This window comes from Tachypleus tridentatus, chromosome 12 (assembly GCF_004210375.1).
Source record: "Tachypleus tridentatus isolate NWPU-2018 chromosome 12, ASM421037v1, whole genome shotgun sequence".
Classification (NCBI taxonomy): domain Eukaryota; kingdom Metazoa; phylum Arthropoda; class Merostomata; order Xiphosura; family Limulidae; genus Tachypleus; species Tachypleus tridentatus.
This window is the reverse complement of record NC_134836.1, coordinates 2,737,980-2,757,409: the sequence shown is the minus strand read 5'-3', so window position 1 is coordinate 2,757,409 and position 19,430 is coordinate 2,737,980. Positions and strand designations below refer to the sequence as shown.

Sequence of the window (19,430 nt, the reverse complement as noted above, 5' to 3'; positions counted from 1 at the left end):
ACCATTTTTTTTTCTCAATTGGTAAAATTAATTTTAATATTATAACGTTTCATTTTTCTCATCAAATGATTGTTGTTTTTGAATTTTGTGCAAAGCTACATGAGGGCTACCTGCACTAGCCGTCCCTAATTTAGCAGTGTAAGAGTAGAGGGAAGGTAGCATACCCACCTACTGCCAACTCTTGGGCTACTCCTTTGCCAATAAATAGTGGGATTGACCGTTACATTATAATGTGCCTTTGGCTGAAAAGGTGAGCATGTTTGGTGTGATGGGGATTCAAACCCGCGACCCTCAGATTACGAGTCAAATGCCTTAACCCACCTGGCCATGCAGGGCTTATTCATCAAATGAACCTGTACTTTTAAATTAAAATGGCTAAACCTATTCTTCAGATTATCATTACAGAAGTGCACCACATAAAAATATTTTTAATACCCAATAACTTGCTTTGTAAACAACAATTTGATAAAATAAACAGACAAAATGTCAGCATAATGTACTGCTGCACTGCATTGCAGTATGATGAAAGCAATTTATTATACAGGAAACCAGAGATTTAAATTATAGAATGTATTAAAGATACAAAATATGTATATTTTTGAAATTATCTGATATAAATACTAAGGTTGTTGCATATTGCCCCATAAAAGTCCAAATTTCCTTTGTAAAAAAGAAGGGTGATCCAATAATCTAAGCTACTTGAACACTTTATATTACCACCAGTGGTAAGGTAATTTGTTTTAATCTGATTCATATTGGACTGGTCTAATAGGTCTACCCTCCAGGGAGTTGGTGTAAAAAAACTACTGTATATATAAAACACAAGCTTAAATTTTAATTTTTATAAAAAAAACTCTGAAATTCTCGTACTGATTTTACAATTGACTTATGTTAGTAATTAATGATGAGGAGAAACCGACTCAAAGTAAAAATGTTTCGTCAAGATAGCTGGTATGGGTATTAAATTAAAGTACAGAACAATATTTCAACCTTCTTAGGTTATCTTCGGTCATGTATTTCCATTACATCTGACTATATAGTTAACATAATTTTATAAATTGAATTTGTTTCTTTGTCAGCAATACTTCCATTAGATCTGTGATACAATTACCACATGCAAAGTGTTTGTTGATTGTATTTCCATTCATTTGTAGACTAGAGAGATTATGGAATATGTCAAGAGAGGAGAGGTATGTTGCTTGAAGATAACAGTCTTAAAATGAATGCTTTTGTAATGGAAACTACACTGTAAGACTGTATCAAAAAGTACAATAAATCATATAGAGCATGACCAATAGTGGCTATATGAACTGTAGCAACATGGTGATGCTCCAAAATCATTTGTATAGAAAGTACTAAATTTCTTTAGCTTACTATTATTTTTCATTATTACACCTTACACCTATTGAAGGTGTTAAACAAACCTTAGCCTATTTAGTTATTTAACCCCTCCAGTTACAATGATACATGAAATATTTTATTCTTACTTTCTGTTCAAGTACAATCTCATTCTAATTAATCCTTTCTGGACTAGATAAAATCAATGATACATCTTGAATTTTTCCTTCTCAGTAGAAATATGTAACCAAACTGCATGAAACTTCCAATAAAATTACTACACAGTATCTAGTTTCAGCTTAAGCAAATTCATATAATTTTTATTTAGCATTCTATAATTTTTGGTAAAACAACATGAAAAATGCTTTATTTCAGAATATAAATTTTATCATTTTCTTACACTGAAAATGAATATCTGATACTTACCTCTTCTTACATAACAGCTTTTTTCAACTTCCTACTGTCCTATAAAACATTGAAAATAATTTTTTTCTTGGTGAAAACACTAGCCTTTCTACTCCATAAGTTGTTCATGTAGTGTACACAGAGCATGTGACAACCTCCCATTAATAGTAACATGACACATCCTCTTAGAGCAGCTGGCTCTAACTGTATTATTTTACATGTACCTCACTTTCAAGATTAGGTACACAAAAAAGCAGAATAATCCCAGAAGTAAGGAGGAAAGGTAGAAAGTATGTGAATAAAGGTAAGTATCTATCAGATATCTATTTTTACAGCAAGAATATGATAAAGTATGATATAATACACATCTCCATTTATATAACAGCTAGAATCTCACACTAAATAGGTAGAGAGACTGATGTAACATATAAAACAACAGATACCCTGCAAAAAGCGTCCATAGAGAATTGAAGATAGGTGATTCATAATAGAGGGGAATCACACTCAAGGAGAACCACACCAGGTCAGAAATATGTATGCTCTTTGCCCTCAAAAAATTGCAGTGGTGCTAAACTGTTAGCACCTAGAAAACAAAATAACAGCATATACCCAACACCAACCATAAAGATGAGATTCCATGTTCTGTTCTTGGTATTACAAGGCAGAGTACTGTCCAAAATAACAAAAGTATTGTGGCTAAGGCAAACGGACAGTGAATAATATACATATCAATCCCAACCATAAGTAAACAGACTTTTGTACTGCAAGCAACTGGAATTAAGATGAGGAAATAGGCAAACAGGAACCTCTGGGCAACCTCCCAAACTAACCATAGGAGACAGGAAGCAAAACAAACCAAACAAAAATTACGGGGTTGTGTTTAAGCTTCAACCCAACTATAAGAACAAGGAGTCATCTTGAACCCAGTATTACGTGCAGGAAAAGAACAAACTCAACTATAAGAACAGAGGGAAGAAAACTCCTGCATCTGGCATTACAAGGTAGATGTTGGACTTCTACTTAGCCATAAGAATAAGGTATTGTATATCTTGCACCTTGTATTACAAGACAGATGAAGTCTCTAAAGCTCAACTGTAGGTGCACATAAATGGAAACATCCTGCAACCAGAATTACTGAGAAGGGACATCTATTAGCCTCAATTCTAGGAACAGGCCACTATCTTATTATGAGGAAGATCCAGCATTGGATGGTCCAGCTCACACCTACATCAGCACCTCAGGAAATAAAACTCCAGTAAGGAGAAAAAGGGAGGGTTCTAAACTTTTCCACTGTCTCAATTGAGTGTAGTGATATGTAATGTTATGACATGTGGTTAATACACACAGGGAAACCTCCATGTTCCATCACCCCAACAGTTATGATAGAAATAGGGAAGTGGCAAAAATTCCCAAAATCCACTCAATGAAGGGAAGGATAAAAGACAGTGTGGAGTCTGGAGGAATGTCACGTCTCAGAAAGTGCAATGGTTGTCTATGAAAACGTATCCTGACACAGACCTTTTTTTATTTATTCAATGGAAGCAGCAGCAAGGATGAGCAGCAATCATTTCTCTTTTACTCATAATAATCCATGAGTGGTAGTCCACCAAGTACTTAACAGAATACTACATACAGAAAAAAATATATATACAAGTATGTATACCATTAAGTGATCTTGCAGAACACGCTATCTCAACAGCATGCCTTATAACCATAAAGATATTTGGAGTGGGTTTAGAGGAAAACATACCTGACCAAGCAAAATTCATCACTGAGTGGAAGCTGAGTAGTTATCAAAAACTCCTGGAATAAAACAAAAGAGTAAAGTCTAAATCAGTGCATGCAGAATCACCAAAAAAGGTAGATGATGTCCACCAGAGAAGGGTACAGCCAGATGGTGCAGGTAATGAGAGACAAAAGTATATGGAGTAAGTAGTTTACATTCCTGTCTGAATTACCACCTCCAGAGGATGGAAAAAACAAGCAGCTGGAGACATTGTAATATGGTGAATAAAGACACAAGGAGAGGGAAAAGTAAGGTTGATGAACCCAACCCATAACAGTGATAGGGGAATGGAAGTTGACAAAGGAAAAATAAAGACAGAGGTAGGAGCTGGGGAGACAACACTTGGAGAGGTTCTAACAGGGGAACCCAAGACTGAGCTGGCTAAAACACTGCTACCAAGGGAACCTACATGAAGTGATGTGGATGATGGAGATAACTTTGGGGAAGAGAAGTAGAGGAAGAAAGACATAAAAGTGAAGGTCCCTCCAATCTGATAGAAGGCATCCACATCTAAAGACTGAGGATGAGATATCAGAGACTAGAAAGATGAAAATTTGTTGTTCAGATAGTTTACAAAAGTAGGGTACCCAGAAGCAAGCAAAGCCACTAGAAAACACGAGGATCTAGAGACCACTCCGTGAGAAGAACCTTGAGTGGATGCTATATTAATCTGCAACAAGATTTAAACCACCATTAAAATGGCAAGTCATGACCTATATCTAGTGCCCATAACCCAGTATATGAGTTCCAAAGTCCAAACACAAAGGGGCCTGGATTTGTTACACCTTGTTTAGTGATATACCTAACTACTGTGGAGTTGTCGTAATGCACCATAACCACTTTCCCCATCAAAAGATGGAGGGACTAAGACATAGATCAATGAACAGCTGAGAGCTCCAACACATAAAATTCCTGATTTGGCTAATGATCAAGTCCTGGAAATTTTCTCAGAACTGAGATATGCACCCCCAACCCATAAGGAATACATATTCATTAATCAACCAACTAATACTGCCTCCTGAAAGAGTAAATGGATGTGGGCAGCAGATGTCAAACAGAAAGGAGCCATAAGAAGCCAGTTATCCATATAAGGATGAGAACCAGAGTCCCAACGAATGTAGACGGTGATTGATAGCTCTGACGCATAAGAGGCCAAGACAAGCCCGAATGGAATAACCCAGAATTTACAAACATGCCACTCATAGACACAGGAGCATATCCAAGTAGAGTAGGAAAAAAACAATGAAAGTAAACTAGGTGTAAAGTGGATAGAGTGTGACAGACTACATTTAGCAAATAAACTACATTGGAAACCCAAGCTGTGAGGAACCAACATCCATGCAAGGGTAGAATGAGGATCATATCCCCTTCACCTCAAGTTCAGAAGACTGGATGGGATCTTAAACCACCCTGACTTCAAAACAAAGCACATTAAGAATAGAAAATGATATATTGATCCAGCATCTTAAAGATGTCTACTATATAGAAATCAACTCCTCAAAACCTGACCATTGGGAGCTGGCATCTACGTGGGGGTAGAATGAGGTATCCTAATCGAAGGAGTAAACCGAAATTTGACATCTCACTTCTATGATTTTTGTATGCTTTATAGTGGAGGATAACACATTATCTACACAAGCAAAATACAACCACCCTACTTTACAATGAATGGTATTTCAGTATTGCTTTTTTATTTCCTTAAACTATTTAGAAAGATGTCTCCATGGTCCATAGCAGCTTGGAACTGGAAAATGGCAAGGAATCCTAAACTTCACTGGAAGAAAAAAAGGTGTGAAACACAGTGGAGAGTCTGGAAGAATGTCAACATCTGAGACAGTGCAATGTGTGACCATGAAACCTTATTTTTAAAAGCAGACCATACAGATTTATTCAATTCAAGGCAGGGATGGGTTTTACTCATGTGATGCATCGGTGATACAGTCTGGGACAAGCATATTGATGAAGCAATTCCATTGCAAGGATAACCTTCTATAACACTGCATAAACTAAGAAAATTTATTGGTAAACTAAGTAAGACCTGACCTTTCAAGATAGTGTAAAATCATGCTAGGTAACAATATTTTTTGGTTTAAGTCTGTTTATATCTGATAAATGTACTTTGTTTTCAATGAATTGTAAGTTCATTAATTTATGTACAATTTTTTGTTTTAATACAATAAACTTAGAAATTATATTTCATAAATAACAATTCAAGTCCCTTGAATATACTACCATTGCTGCTTTATTGTCTAAACCCAATAAAGCTTACCCGATGTCTTGCAATAACTCATATAAATGTAACTTAATATGAAAACGTTTTTAGAAAAAAAAAAGGCCTAAAGAAACTATAAAAAATTTCCTATATTTGTGGGGTTTTTTTTCCCCAAGTCTTCTAATAATTTCCCACAAAAACATAAATTATTTCACATAACACTTTATTCACTCTACATCAATGCAAATAGTTTGCTATCTGCTCTAGCCAATGGTATTCAATCTTTACCTGTTAGCTACATGCAAACCAAAGCTTTATTAGTGTTTTGTTTTTTTCAGCTGACATGCTGCAAGAATATACAAAAAGGAGTAGGAACATAAACTGTATCTAATAAAATGTGTAAAAGAGAAACAAAACATTATAATTATATTCTTAAGAGATGATAGATTTTCAGCAAGTATAAAAAGATTGATAGAAAAATTCTAACAAAATCAATAAGTATGTTGTTGTTAGCTGACCCTCATTGAAACTGTGTAGATACATTTATTTACCTAAGTTTGAATGTTTTTCTCTACTCTGTTTTGGTGAATTACACTAAATAAATGTTACAAAATGATAAAATGTCAATTCTAAAACTTTTTGTGTGTAATAAATTGTTAAAATAAAGTTAAAAATATTACTTTTATTTAAATTGTAACATCTAATGTAAGTGTACACTTGACATTTGAAAACTGGAAATGGTTAATGCTATTTTGATTACAGTTATTACTAAAGAAGTAAAGTTATTTAAATTTCATGAAATATGAGTTTCACAAAACTTGAGTAAATACCTTTTAACTTATTTCTCCAAATGTGAAATATATCTCATAGATTTCAAAATATAGAACTCATATTTCTTTTCATCATATTCATAAGATAAATATCTAATAAAAACCTATAAATAAAAGTTTTGAGTCTCTCCTGTATAAATATATTAACTATTTGAAAACCCTGACTGAGAAGTTTCTACGTTCCTGACAAGTCTCACAAATATATCATTAGAATATTTCTTAATCAATTTCACTTAAACATACCTGAGAAAAACATCTAACCTTTCCCAGTTATAGATAACTGTTAAGTAAGTAAGTCTTGAAAAAAAATAGTCTAAGTTTTCTTGTTTATACATGGGTTCCAAATATATTATGCATACCTTAGAATAAAGTCCTTTGACTTCTGCTGTAGCTCAGCACAGTCATGAGTTTCAGCAAAACAGTGAATGCCAACACAGTTTGTTTCATCCATGTGCCTTTCCATAAAACCACAACAAGCATCTCGGACAGGTAATACCTCAAGCAGGTTTGCTGCTGATAGAAGAGCCTGAACGTTGTCTTTCTTTATGGTCACCTGGCCAGTATAAGCATAATGTAGAAGAGAATGCAAGGCTGTGGCTTCAACACCATTTAAAACAACTTTCTCTTGCTGGCTTTCTGCAAGATCACCTCCAAACATTGCCTAAAGATAAAAACAAAACAAAAACTTGCCTATAAAGGCTAAAAATATATATCTAAATGTAAGAAAGGTTTTATTTTTTAAAAAAGGGAATAATACATTGAAGAATATTTAAACAACAGAGGAAGTTATAAAGCAAAAACTGTAAAGTGTTGTCTTTGTCACTGGAGAATGAAAGATGAAAAACTTCTTTACACATACCAGAGTAAGTGGTGATTTTATTAAAAAAAATAAACATTTAATTTTCAATTTGTATACAACTTATTTGTTCTAATTGTTCCTTTAGCAATGTGCCACATCAATTTGTAATGATAAAAAAATTGAGAAAATAAGTGTAGTACGCCCAAGAATTTTTTTAATTTTTCTCAGCTACAAAAAATCCAGTTGAATACAAAATTTTCAAAAATATCACAATTTCATAACTGAAAGAGCTTGACTTGATAAACTTTATTCGTGATTTATGCAATAAAACCATCACAATAGTTTTAAACTTGTTACTAAACATGAAAAATTATATTACTGTGCAAAAAATTCATAATGACAATTTAGATGGAGTGACCAAGATGGTTCATGAAATTGTTGAATGTACTAATTTTGATGCTTAAAATTTTCTCATTAATCCACATAGTTTAGAAAGAATTCTTTTTCATTCTGCTGCTCCTTCCAAAATCCTGAAGTTTCTAGCTAACTTACCAGCCTCTTCTTGGAATATTAGTTACTCCAGAAAAAAAAGCATGATGAATTAAATCAATCATGACCAGAAGGTGTGAAATGACACCAGGAACAAAAAGAGTAAGAGCCATAATTCTACCCATATTGTGTAAAAAACAAATCTAGTCTGAAGTATTCAAAATGATATCAAATCATCAAGACTGTTCAAAGAATATCAATAAACTTCAGAAACTATAGAAACAAAAAGTCTGCTTATGAGTTATTGAAATACAGTAATTCAAAAGTTAAGCTGTGTTAATGGATATATAGGTCTTAATATTTGTAAGATCACACATTTTAACATCCCTCCCTATGATGTTGATGTATAAAGTTAGTTTGCTTTTTATTTCAATGTCAATCATGTTACCGTAGTATACAAGCCTACTGAACCAGTAATAGGTAATAGTAGCAGTTAAACCATTTCCCTTACCATTTGTTTCCAGGTATGTTCCAAAAGACATCATATTTTTTCAATTCATTTTCTTGAAAGTATGCATATGGGCAAAGTGAAATACAAAATATTTATAAATATAAAAAATCTATAATGCATTGAACTAGATGTTTGTTGTAGTATGGTAGATTCAAATGTAGGGTGTGACACAGAGTAGTACATCATGGTTTCAACAGAAATATCCACTTTCTCTAACTAACTTGGCAGATATTTTGGTTTAACATTTGACAAGTCTTTAAAGGGCTTGAGAGATATCCAGGAGCACTCACAAAATGTTGTTTCTCTTTAGCCCCACATACAAAATTAAAGTATGGCTCTACTGTAGAATGAAAGATATTAAGAGCTGCATGGAACTTAAAGTATTTATCTATTAATTATTTCTAAATAAAGAGGGTTAACTACTATTTGACTAATTAGTTGAATTCTTGTACAGCATCTAGGATGACATAAATTCATGCTATTTTTGAAAAGAGCACTTTAAGTCAATAAGTAGAAATTTAAACTTGTAAAAAGTTAAACTAGAATGGAAATGTATTTAGCTTGAACTTGACATTAAATTTAACACAAAAAGGCACCTTTTCAGGGTTTGGATCACAGGACCCAAAACTTCAGAGTAAATATTTTGCTGTAGAGGGAAACATGAGTACCCCTATTAAACCCACTTTCACAGCCAGTGTTGAATAAAATTGCTCTGGCCATACCTAGTGAAAGCCACAAGGATGAAAAACACAAGGTTAACACACATTAGGTGTAACGAAACATTTAAAAGTGGCTAGGATGGTTAAATGTTGATGGTGAAGCTGGGAAAGTCCAGTTGTAATCTTCTTTGAAGATAGGGTCATCTTTGGAAGTTATATGAGCATAGGAGCAGAAAATGTTGGTTGAACTCAGCATCAGTCATGTATTCATAGGGTGAATAAAATTGTCTGAATGAAGTGTGAAGGAATCTGCAAAGGTTGTATGCAACCTGTTGTAGGAATCTGCAAAAGTTGTATGCAAGCTGTTCTTATCAGAAGCAGGTTACAAAAAATACAGATTATGCTGCCATTTATTGATGGAGTTAGTATAAAATAGAATTTGAGACTCACATCAAGTGCACTTAGGTGAAATACTTTAATAGTATCCAAACTTAACATGGTATAATAATTATTTACAATATCACTTGGACCAAGTATACTCAGGATAATGAGGGAAGTAGTTAAAGCTGATGAACACCAGAGAAAACAGCAATAAATCTTACATTCCTTTAATTATTTGTTTAAAAGTACTATAAAATATTTCAAGAATATCAAAACTGCTGTAATAGTTTTTACTACTGGCCAGTTCCTCTTGGAATGTTTGATAAAACAAATAATGGAAATATCAGCTCTCTAAATCATAAAACATGTTTATTTCTACAACTTCAAGTTATGCATTTAGTATAACCAACATTCACCAACAGGCCTCACTTCACAAGTAAACAAAATTTAATAGAAATTTCAATTGTTAATTTTGTATCTCTTATTTCCTTGTCAAAGCACAAACTCTTACCTTCACAGCACTGATTAAGTAATTGACTGATATTTAACACACTGACAATTGTGCACTGATTACTCATCAACTGAATAACAAACTCACTCACTCTAACTCACTATCAGGCTCATTCTAGCCCAGCTAGATTTTATAAAAAGTCTCAAAAAGAGAAGAGAGGTGCACACTCGAGAGCAGTAGATCTTGAAAAGGTGCCACTAGTATTACAACTTCAATAGGAAGGGGATATGTTTGCAACCTGAATGAATGAGTGGTTAAAAAAAACAGAGTTCTCAAACGCAAAAGAAACGTGTTTGCAGAGTGAGAAAAAAAAGCTCAAAGCCAGGGTACACGACATTTTATTGTTCATAAACAATGTAGGGAAGGCTAAGCCTGACTGAAATGGCAATGGAGAAACATATCCATATCTACCAAATATAGGGTAAGTGTGAGAAAAAAACTTGGAAAGCTTGACCAGCTAAGCATCCTCTTGCTGAAGACAGGTGTGAGATAAGGAGTCAATTTTAGAAGGAGTGAGGAAAGAACTAATCACCCATGTAATAATGGAATCTCAGCCCTAATCCATGAATGAGTTAGGCAAATGTCTCTCAACTTGAATAAAGGCACATGGAGCAGATCCAATGCTAAAATGAAGAGCACTTACCTGGAAGACCAAATCCTGATGGACAAGACAAAGAAACATCTGGAGAAACAAGAAAATAGCATGTATAAAAAAGTGTCTGAAACATCAACTTTGTTCATCCACAGTTGAAATAAAAAGAGAAAAGAAATTCTTCAAATGGAGCTAAAGGATGATAAGGAAGTGGTTGAGTGATAACAGATTGACAACCCATACCAGTCTCCAATCTTTATGGGAATTATGAAAAGATGAGAGTATTAATAAGATGTAGGGGTAAATACTCCCTTAACAGCATTCTTGACCAAGTGACCTGGGATTACATCCTCAGCATAATCAATAAAGATAAATGACAAGTAAATAGAAGTGGAGAGCCAGATCAAAAGTGAGAAATTGAACATTTCATCTGTTGGAAAAATGGAGACCAATGGTTGGTAAAAAAAGAGATATAGAGGCCTCCACATGGCCAAACCCAACAGGGTAGTTTCTGACCAGACAAGCAATGTCAAGGAAATGAATGAAGTTATTTCGAGCACAGGTGTTGAAAAAGAGTTACTACATCACTCTCTTATTGGTGAAAGGTTATCATTGCATGATGATGTTATTATGCATAACATTTAGGTAGAAATTAGCTCAAAGATAGTGGAATGCAAATCACATAGGTAGATATGCAAGGATTAAAGCTATTCCGTGAGAATAAGCTATCACCCCAGAAGTCAAGAGTATTTATGCATTATGTTAATCTGACCCAGTTTAGCACTTTTTTAATGTCTACAGATATGAAAAAATATGCTAATAATATAAGAGCATCATGATAAGCTTAATATACATCTTATTGTAATCTAGATATTACTTCTCTAAATCTCTGTATTTACTATAACTAAAAGAAATATTAGTCTTACCTTATACAACTTCCTACCCCAAAATAGCACTTTTCCTTACTTACAAATAATGCTCAGTAATAATTTTTATGAAAATATCTGATTAAAGATTTGGATTGATCTTATATTTAAAGAAAGTCCTTCTTTAGCCTTTGCTTGTATTCAATTATAACTTATTCTAGAATGAGAACTGAAAGATTAGAAAAGGAAAGAAAATATTTTATACCAAATAATGCTATGTTATTTCTCTGATTTAATATGTATTTTATTTTTTTAATAAAAAAAAATTAATACTCAGGAAAGCTCTTCAACATACTACGACATACAGTTTTGCATTAACATTTTATTGATATTACATTACCTGCAAAATTTCCTTTTCATGATCATATTATATATTAATCATGTGTTTTATACCATTTATTAGTATAATCCTAGTACAATCAAGTTCATACACACTTTTTACTGAGACTAAGTCGATATATCACCGGACTATATTTACTTGTATTAAGAAATGTCTCTGGCAAGAAAAAGAAGATGAGAATGGTGTTACAGAGGTACGAATCTACTGAATTTCATTGTAAAATAAAAGTATTAACTCAAAATATGACACATTTTCTGTACTAGAATCTCCACAAAAATGTGGAAAGGGGACTGGAGAAAAACAGAAAAATTTTGGTCATTGAATCACTAGCAGAAATGCTGTCCTAATCACAGCATTCATTTCTCATGGAAAAAATTAGAAAAAGTAAACATTTTCTAGAAAATGATTTTTTCTGGGAAGTACTGTACAGAAAAAGTATTCAGATTGCTTTCTTCAGTAATAAGCAACTCACTGCATCAAAATTATTCAATGTACGGAGCTCAAAATTTTCATAAATTTTACTGATATAAACTGTAATGATTCCATATGTATTGAAAGTGCTACCCTTTTATTATAAATAAATGGTTATTGCATATACCACACTCAATTTTCTAATTTTCTGAATCTTGAATACCTAAGGTGTGAATTTTTTAATGATTTTGTTTATGGTGCAATTAATAGATAGTTCAGGAGTTTTGGTTGCACAGATACTGACATACACTCTACATCCATTATAGTAAGATATGTTAACAGAACAAGAAATAGATTTATTTAACAAACATTTCTACTAAACGACAATAACACCAAAAAAACAATTTAATTACACAAAGGTATGCAGGTAGAATATTGACTTATTCCCATCAAACACAAAAAGATGTATATGACAGCTAAAGCTGAGTATACCAGGACTATCCTAATAGAATACAGCCTGATACTAATATCGTGTGAAAGATTTTACAGATAATGACATATTGCTATTAAATGGAAAAGAGATGATAGAAAGAGATTAGCAAAAGCAACTGGAAGGTCTATATTAGGCAATGTAGCATCACAGAAGTTATGTTAAAGGTAAATTGTTGTATTTGAATAAATACTTTGATCTTACCCTAAAATAAGGACTGAAGCAAGCCAGTACCACTTTGTGACAATAAAAGGTTTCTTCATCAACACACAAAGTGACATCACAGAATGTACCATCTAGTCTTAAAGAATTCAAGCCAGCTAGTACCTTTAAGAACAATCAAACAATTTAAATCCACAAGTTATTTTAATATGCAAAAAGATAATCTATTTAATAAGCATTTTTTCATTGTAATTTATTGTCAGATTTGTAACACATAACATTAAAAGTTTTTTGTAGTCAGCTACAGAAATACAAATTTGTCAAAATATTTATCTACAATATCAACTAATCTTTTTAGATGTTTTAGTGATATCAGACTTACATAATACATATTTTCATATGGATGTGGCTAACTGAAGCAGAGTTTTAATATGCTGGCTGCCATTCATAGGCCACAATATTTAAAATAATAAAGTTTATATGTGGCATTTGGCTCTAATATATTGACTGCTTCTCAGCACTTCAGGAATGGCCTTATTTACATAATAATAATGTAATTTTGCTGCCCTTCATGAAACATACAAACTTTGGAAACAAAAGCAAAGTCATAGGTGGAAACATACTAAAAACCACTTCAAATACATAGTTGGAACATAAGATTATCAAATGTGATCACATTATAAACCTGGGTTAAGTAGAGAGGTTCATACTGCAGTAGACATCAGAATGTAATTAATTATATTGTAAGGCAGCAGATAGTGTTAAGGTTATCAAAACTGGAAACAACAAAATATCACAAGACCAAATTTGAAGTATTATCAACAATTACATTTAAAAATTAAGACTTTAATTTTCACTTAATAATATAATAAACCTTTTATTTAATAAATGTATGTATGTGTTCTGTTTGCAGAAGATTCATGTGGATGGCTTGTATAAATAACTTATGGTTTTGTAATGGATTTTGAAAAACATATACAAGCCTGTGGTATAAAGCTATGAGTAATAATACACATAACAAAAACTTCACAAGTAAACATTGAAAAGGACAGCTTGTACTTTTGACCTCAGTGGTAGATTACCAAACTTGTTAACCAGAATTCTGGTCCCAGTGTATCTTTTTCACTTAAATATTTAACATATTCTGTTCCACAGGTAACAATGTGAATACTTTTGAACATAACACACAACAAGTGACCATTTGTTCTTTCAGTGCTGTCTTGTACACCCAGCCTTGAGAAAGATAAAACTGTTCCAACTAGAATGTAATTTTCTTTTCCAAATTTTAAACTCATGTCCTGTCCTGTCATCATCAGAATAAAACACAAAGAAACTAGAAGCCTTTATCCTTAGAATTTCGTTAATATCTCTCTTACACTTCTGTTCTTAAGGAAAAATAAATTTAAAAGATTTCAACATGTGCATTCCTTCGCATCAACCCATCAATCCTCCTCTGAATCGTTTCAATAAGTCAACAGCCTTTTTTAAATAAGGAAATTGAAATTGTATGCAGCATCTCAAGTGAGATCTATCTATTATTTTTGTATAGAAATAATGTTAACTTTTAACTTGTTATTAACTTGTCTACAGATATGCCAAAAAATTTTATTAGCCTTACTACTAGCAACAAAACACTGCTTTGATGGGTTGGATGACTTTTCTACTACTTTGCTCTAAGATACTTTTCTTCAGTCACACACTTTTAATAAGCTCCCATAAATAGTAAATATGCAGACCAAATTAAGTATATAGCTTACTCTGATCAGAAGTTATTATTATTATAATATATTTAATGGTTATTTACCAAACACTTGTCAACTTAATAAATGATCCAAATCATTTTGTAATACCTCAACATCCTGAACACACCTAGAAATACCCAAGAGTTTAATGCCTTCAAAATAAAAGTTATTTATTTACTAATTATGCTTATATCAATATCATAATGCAAATAAAAAAAAAAGCCTAATCACTGGTCCCTGAGACACTCCATTAATAGCAAAATTGAGTGTACTTTACCAATAACAACCTTTTGCTTTCTACCAACCAATTTACTAGTATTTAGTATTTAAATAGCACGTGTTAGTGCTATTTTCTATATTTTTTTTTGTCACTTTATTAAAAACATTTGAAAATCTAACTACATTAAGTCCAAAATCATTTTATTGTCCAGGTTAAATGTAACACCTTAAAAAAAAACACACAACATTAGTAAGGTTAACATGGCATCGGTAAGGTTGGCATTCATTTATATCATATTTCACTAAATGATTTTATAAGGCTTCTTTTTATCCCACTAGAAATTTTCTCACTACAGGAATAAGACTAACTGTCCTATAGTTTCTAGGGCAATTTTATTTCCTTCTTTCAAAATAGAAAAAACATTAGAAACTGTCCAATTTTCAGGTGGCTGCCTGAAAAAGTGCCTGCTTGTAATTCTAACAAGCTCTTGTTCATCCTTTATATATATAGTAAGTCCAAACCTCTTAAAAAAGGCTATAGTTATTTAATATCTCATAACCTGAAATTTCAAAATAATTATATTATCAGTATTCTCTAGATATACTGTACACCTGTACATTGACATACCAAAAATGAAAGAGGAAATGGCTCACATATCTGATTTTTGATTTCATTTAAAAACATGGGTGAAACTTGTTTGACCTTGGTGCTTTATCTCTCAATTTTTCATTTACCACCAAGAGATTAATATCTACATGATTTGGACAAATTCTAGCATCACCAACAAAATGGTCAGGATCAGGTTATTATTAATAACTTCTCTTATAAAAACTTTAAAAACTTAGTCATCCCATAGTCATTACCAAAGACCTTGCCATCCATTAAGGGCCAAATCACCAATCTGACATTTTGCTTACCTTTAAAATATTTGAAAAATGTCCTTTTGCTGTTATTTTTTAATATTATGAGCCAGCAGTTTCTCAAAAACAGTTTGTGTTTTTTAGTTTATTTTTGAACTGAATCACTTGCTTTCATGTTTGTCAATTTAAAACTCTTTAACTTATGGCATTTATCTGTTGCAGGACAATTAAGTTTGATCTTACCTGTTATCTCTTTCTTCTTTTTTTTTGGAATATGCCTATCTTGAAATAAATGTAAGTTATTCTTAAGATTTTCAATTACATATCCCAGATTACCTTCTAACTCAATATCTCAATTTACTAATTACAAATCTTGTCTGATGGACTCAAAATTGACTTTTTGAAATTCAAAATGCTCTTCTTTTTCCTCTAAACATGTAGCAGTACATCAAACCTAATTAAACAACAATCAATCTTCCCCAAATTTTTCTACACTTCATCTTTTGCAACCATATCCACAATAGTGGTTAACAATAAATCTAAAATATCATTCCTATCTGATTAGCTCTCTCATGATTTGTAAAAGAAAATTATCCTAAATAACTTCAAGAATTCTTTCTTCCTCATTATTTTATTCCATACAATCTAGATAAAATTAAATTCTCCCATAATTATTGCATCATTATTCTTATTAGTAGAAACATTTATCTCATTATACACTTTTACATTGGCTGAATCTGTTTGATCAGGTAACCTATCACAATTATCAAACAAAACTTTTCAAAACTTACTTTCCTTAAAATCTTTATTGTAACTGAAACAAATCTAACCTCTTAACTACCAGTTTTTATATTTGTAATTCTAACAAGCTCTAGTTCATCCTTTATATATATAGTAAGTCCAAACCTCTTAAAAAAGGCTATAATTATTTAATATCTCATAACCTGAAATTTCAAAATAATTATATTATCAGTATTTTCTAGATATACTAAATTTCAGTAATTTACATTTCCACTAATACTTCTAATGTTATAATAGTGACAAAGCATATCCATAAATCTACTACATTTGAAGATAATAATTCCTACCATTAATACACAGTTATAAGGAATATCATGCCTTTAAAAAGTTTCAAGTCATAAATAAAAATTCACTATATACTTAAACAGTCTTTATTTTGTATACTCTGTAAAGCATACTTATCACAGCAATGTGCAAACCTCAAATGAGTGAGATTTTTCGACAAAGACGTATGCATCCTGCTCTAGGGTGCTAAAACTAGAATCTGATTCTCCATTAGAAGGTACTACTTGTTCCTGATTGACCAGACCTTCTTCATCATTAGGACTTCCTAACAGCATTTCTAGATGAAATATATAAAATACATTTTTCAAAGTAATTAAAAAAATATACCTAAGGAATAATCAGTTCCCTACATATATATATATATATAAATAATTAATAAGGCATTTTGAAGATACAATCAATAAAATCTGTTATAATTCTGACAACTTCTTGATAATTATATAACAGAAAAAGAAATGAAATGAAGTGTACATACCACAAATGTTTTACAGTTATCCCTGTTAACTTTAAATCATGAAATCCATTTCAATAACTGATTAAGAATAACTGAGGTCTTCACTTTAATCTCTTAGCAATGTTTTTTCCCTTCTGAAAAAAAGTAGCATAGATAAATATATATAAATAGATAGATACATCTTATATACATATGTAAACCTACTATTTTCAGATAGCATATCAACTGGCTGAAGAAAAGAAAATTTTAAATAAAACAATTACAAACAATGAACATCAGCTTATTCTTTATAAATACTTTACACTCTATACAGAGTTCATGCTAGTATTCACAGTTTACAACAATTAAATTATTTCAACTGCTCAATTTTCATTCTTTTCTTCAACTTAAAGGTTAAGTTCATCTAAGATATCATAAAGAATTCTTACATCATTATTTACAACCATATTCCTAACTTATAGAAAAATTTACACTCAATCTTTTTTACACTTATAATGATACCTATGTTGAAATACATGTGAAAAAAACAGTAAATATATTTTAATTGTTTGAAAATTGAAGTTGTATTTTGTAATATCTGTTGCATAGAGGAAGTGACGTTTCACAGAAGAAATTTTCAAAAACCTTAAAATTGGTTGCATAAAAAACAATTTCAATTAAATTTATATGCAAAAACGGCTCGTTTGGGCTGAGAAAACACTTTTACATAGAAGAGCGAACAACGTTTCGACCTTCTATGTAAAAGTGTTTCCTCAGCCCAAACGAGCCGTTTTTGCATATAAATTTCTCAACAAGTGGGTTTCTCGTCATCACTGATTATAATTTCAATTAAAGATTTGCAACTAAACTTTGTTTTACATTGCATTGTTTAGTAGTAGAAATAGTGGAGTTACTATTCAGACATTTTCTTAGTCAGATCTTGCCCAGTTTTAACGAGTCTTTGTTTTTATATTATTTGTCCACATATATGTAGAAGAAATATTGCATAATTTCTTTATTAGTTCCTAACTTGTAAATCTACAAATCTTTTAAAATTTGCTCATGCAAGGTTGAGTTATTCATGTCATAGCTACATCAACTTAGCTGAGGAAAATACATTCGTATCAGTCATTAACATCTGATTTACTTTTCTACAAATAGTAAAAAAGAAGTATATGTGTGTGTGTGTGTGTGTAATTCAAACTTTTAGGTTCCTGTACTCATATTAACCACAATAGTGTACATACATTAATAAATTAGTTATAAAAATGTTTGTGAGAGATGGAAAGTACTAACAGATATTGATAGATAATTATGAATGCTGTAACTTAGAAATAAAACAGGCCAACCAATATCAATGAAGCAGTGCTAGTATTAACAAATTCTAATGCTAGTTACTAATAGCAATAGTTACTAGTACTATTAGTAAATAAGTGCAGTACCAGAGAATTACCAAATTAACATTTACACATATTAAGGGTTAATGGTTCAAAAACAGGCCACATTCTTCCAATACATATTTTACTAAGCCTATACAAAGTAGAACATATAGCTAAAATACTAAATCACGAAGTAAAACAAAAATTACCAGTTCCATTCCCATAACAACCTAACACCTAAGTTCTACTTATACAACGCCCTCTCAGTATTAGTTGAGGTTATTGAGATTTATTGCAAAAATGTCGTGTTTTATACATGCATTTTATGTTGTCCAGAAATAAATGTCGGAATTCCCACGATGACATTTAGAAGCTGAATATTGAGTAACTTATCGTTGATTGGTTGGTTTAATCCAAAGTTTGTCGCTTACAATGTGTGTTAATTGTATACTGTTTCAACTCTACTCAGAGTAAGTTCCGCAACCCCCAAGGCAGCATGGGCAAGAAGGACTTTCGTCTGATTTTTCTCTACGACTTCAAACTTGGACGAAAAGCTAATGACACTACACGGAACATCAAGCAGGCATTCAGCCATGGATCTGTTACTGAACGCACAGTTCAGCGTTGGTTTCAAAAGTTTCAACGTGGAAATGAAAGTCTTGAAGACCACGAACGTCGTTGAAGGAAGTCATCCTTAGATGAAAACACATTCAGGGAAGCAATTGAGGCAGACCCTCGCACAACAATACGTGAGCTTACAGAAAAGCTAGACACAAGCAAATCAAGCATTGCCAACCACCTGAATCCGATTGAAAAGACGAAAAATTGGATACGTGGATTCCGCATGAGCTGACTGAAGATCAACAAA

At 32.0% G+C, this 19,430-nt stretch overlaps 1 protein-coding gene across 5 annotated transcripts in view; it reads right to left on the bottom strand.

Annotated features, from left to right (window-relative positions):
* The window catches only part of LOC143235108 (kelch-like protein 24), a 41,579-nt gene extending 22,744 nt beyond the window's left edge, over nt 1-18,835 (bottom strand). For 3 of the 5 annotated variants that reach the window (XR_013018920.1, XM_076472926.1, XM_076472928.1), the window contains exons 1-5: nt 18,772-18,835; nt 17,226-17,338; nt 16,885-17,027; nt 12,885-13,007; nt 6,931-7,232 (exon numbers count right to left, since the gene is read on the bottom strand). Coding sequence is in view for 4 of the 5 variants with exons in the window: in XM_076472926.1 (XP_076329041.1) it covers nt 6,931-7,232; nt 12,885-13,007; nt 16,885-17,025 (566 nt within the window). In the remaining variant the exon portion in view is untranslated. Of the gene's footprint in view, nt 1-6,930; nt 7,233-12,884; nt 13,008-16,863; nt 17,028-17,225; nt 17,339-18,771 lie in introns of all 5 variants that reach the window. The other 2 variants (XM_076472929.1, XM_076472927.1) reach the window with 2 other exon arrangements.
* Between the last annotated feature and the right edge of the window lie 595 nt (nt 18,836-19,430).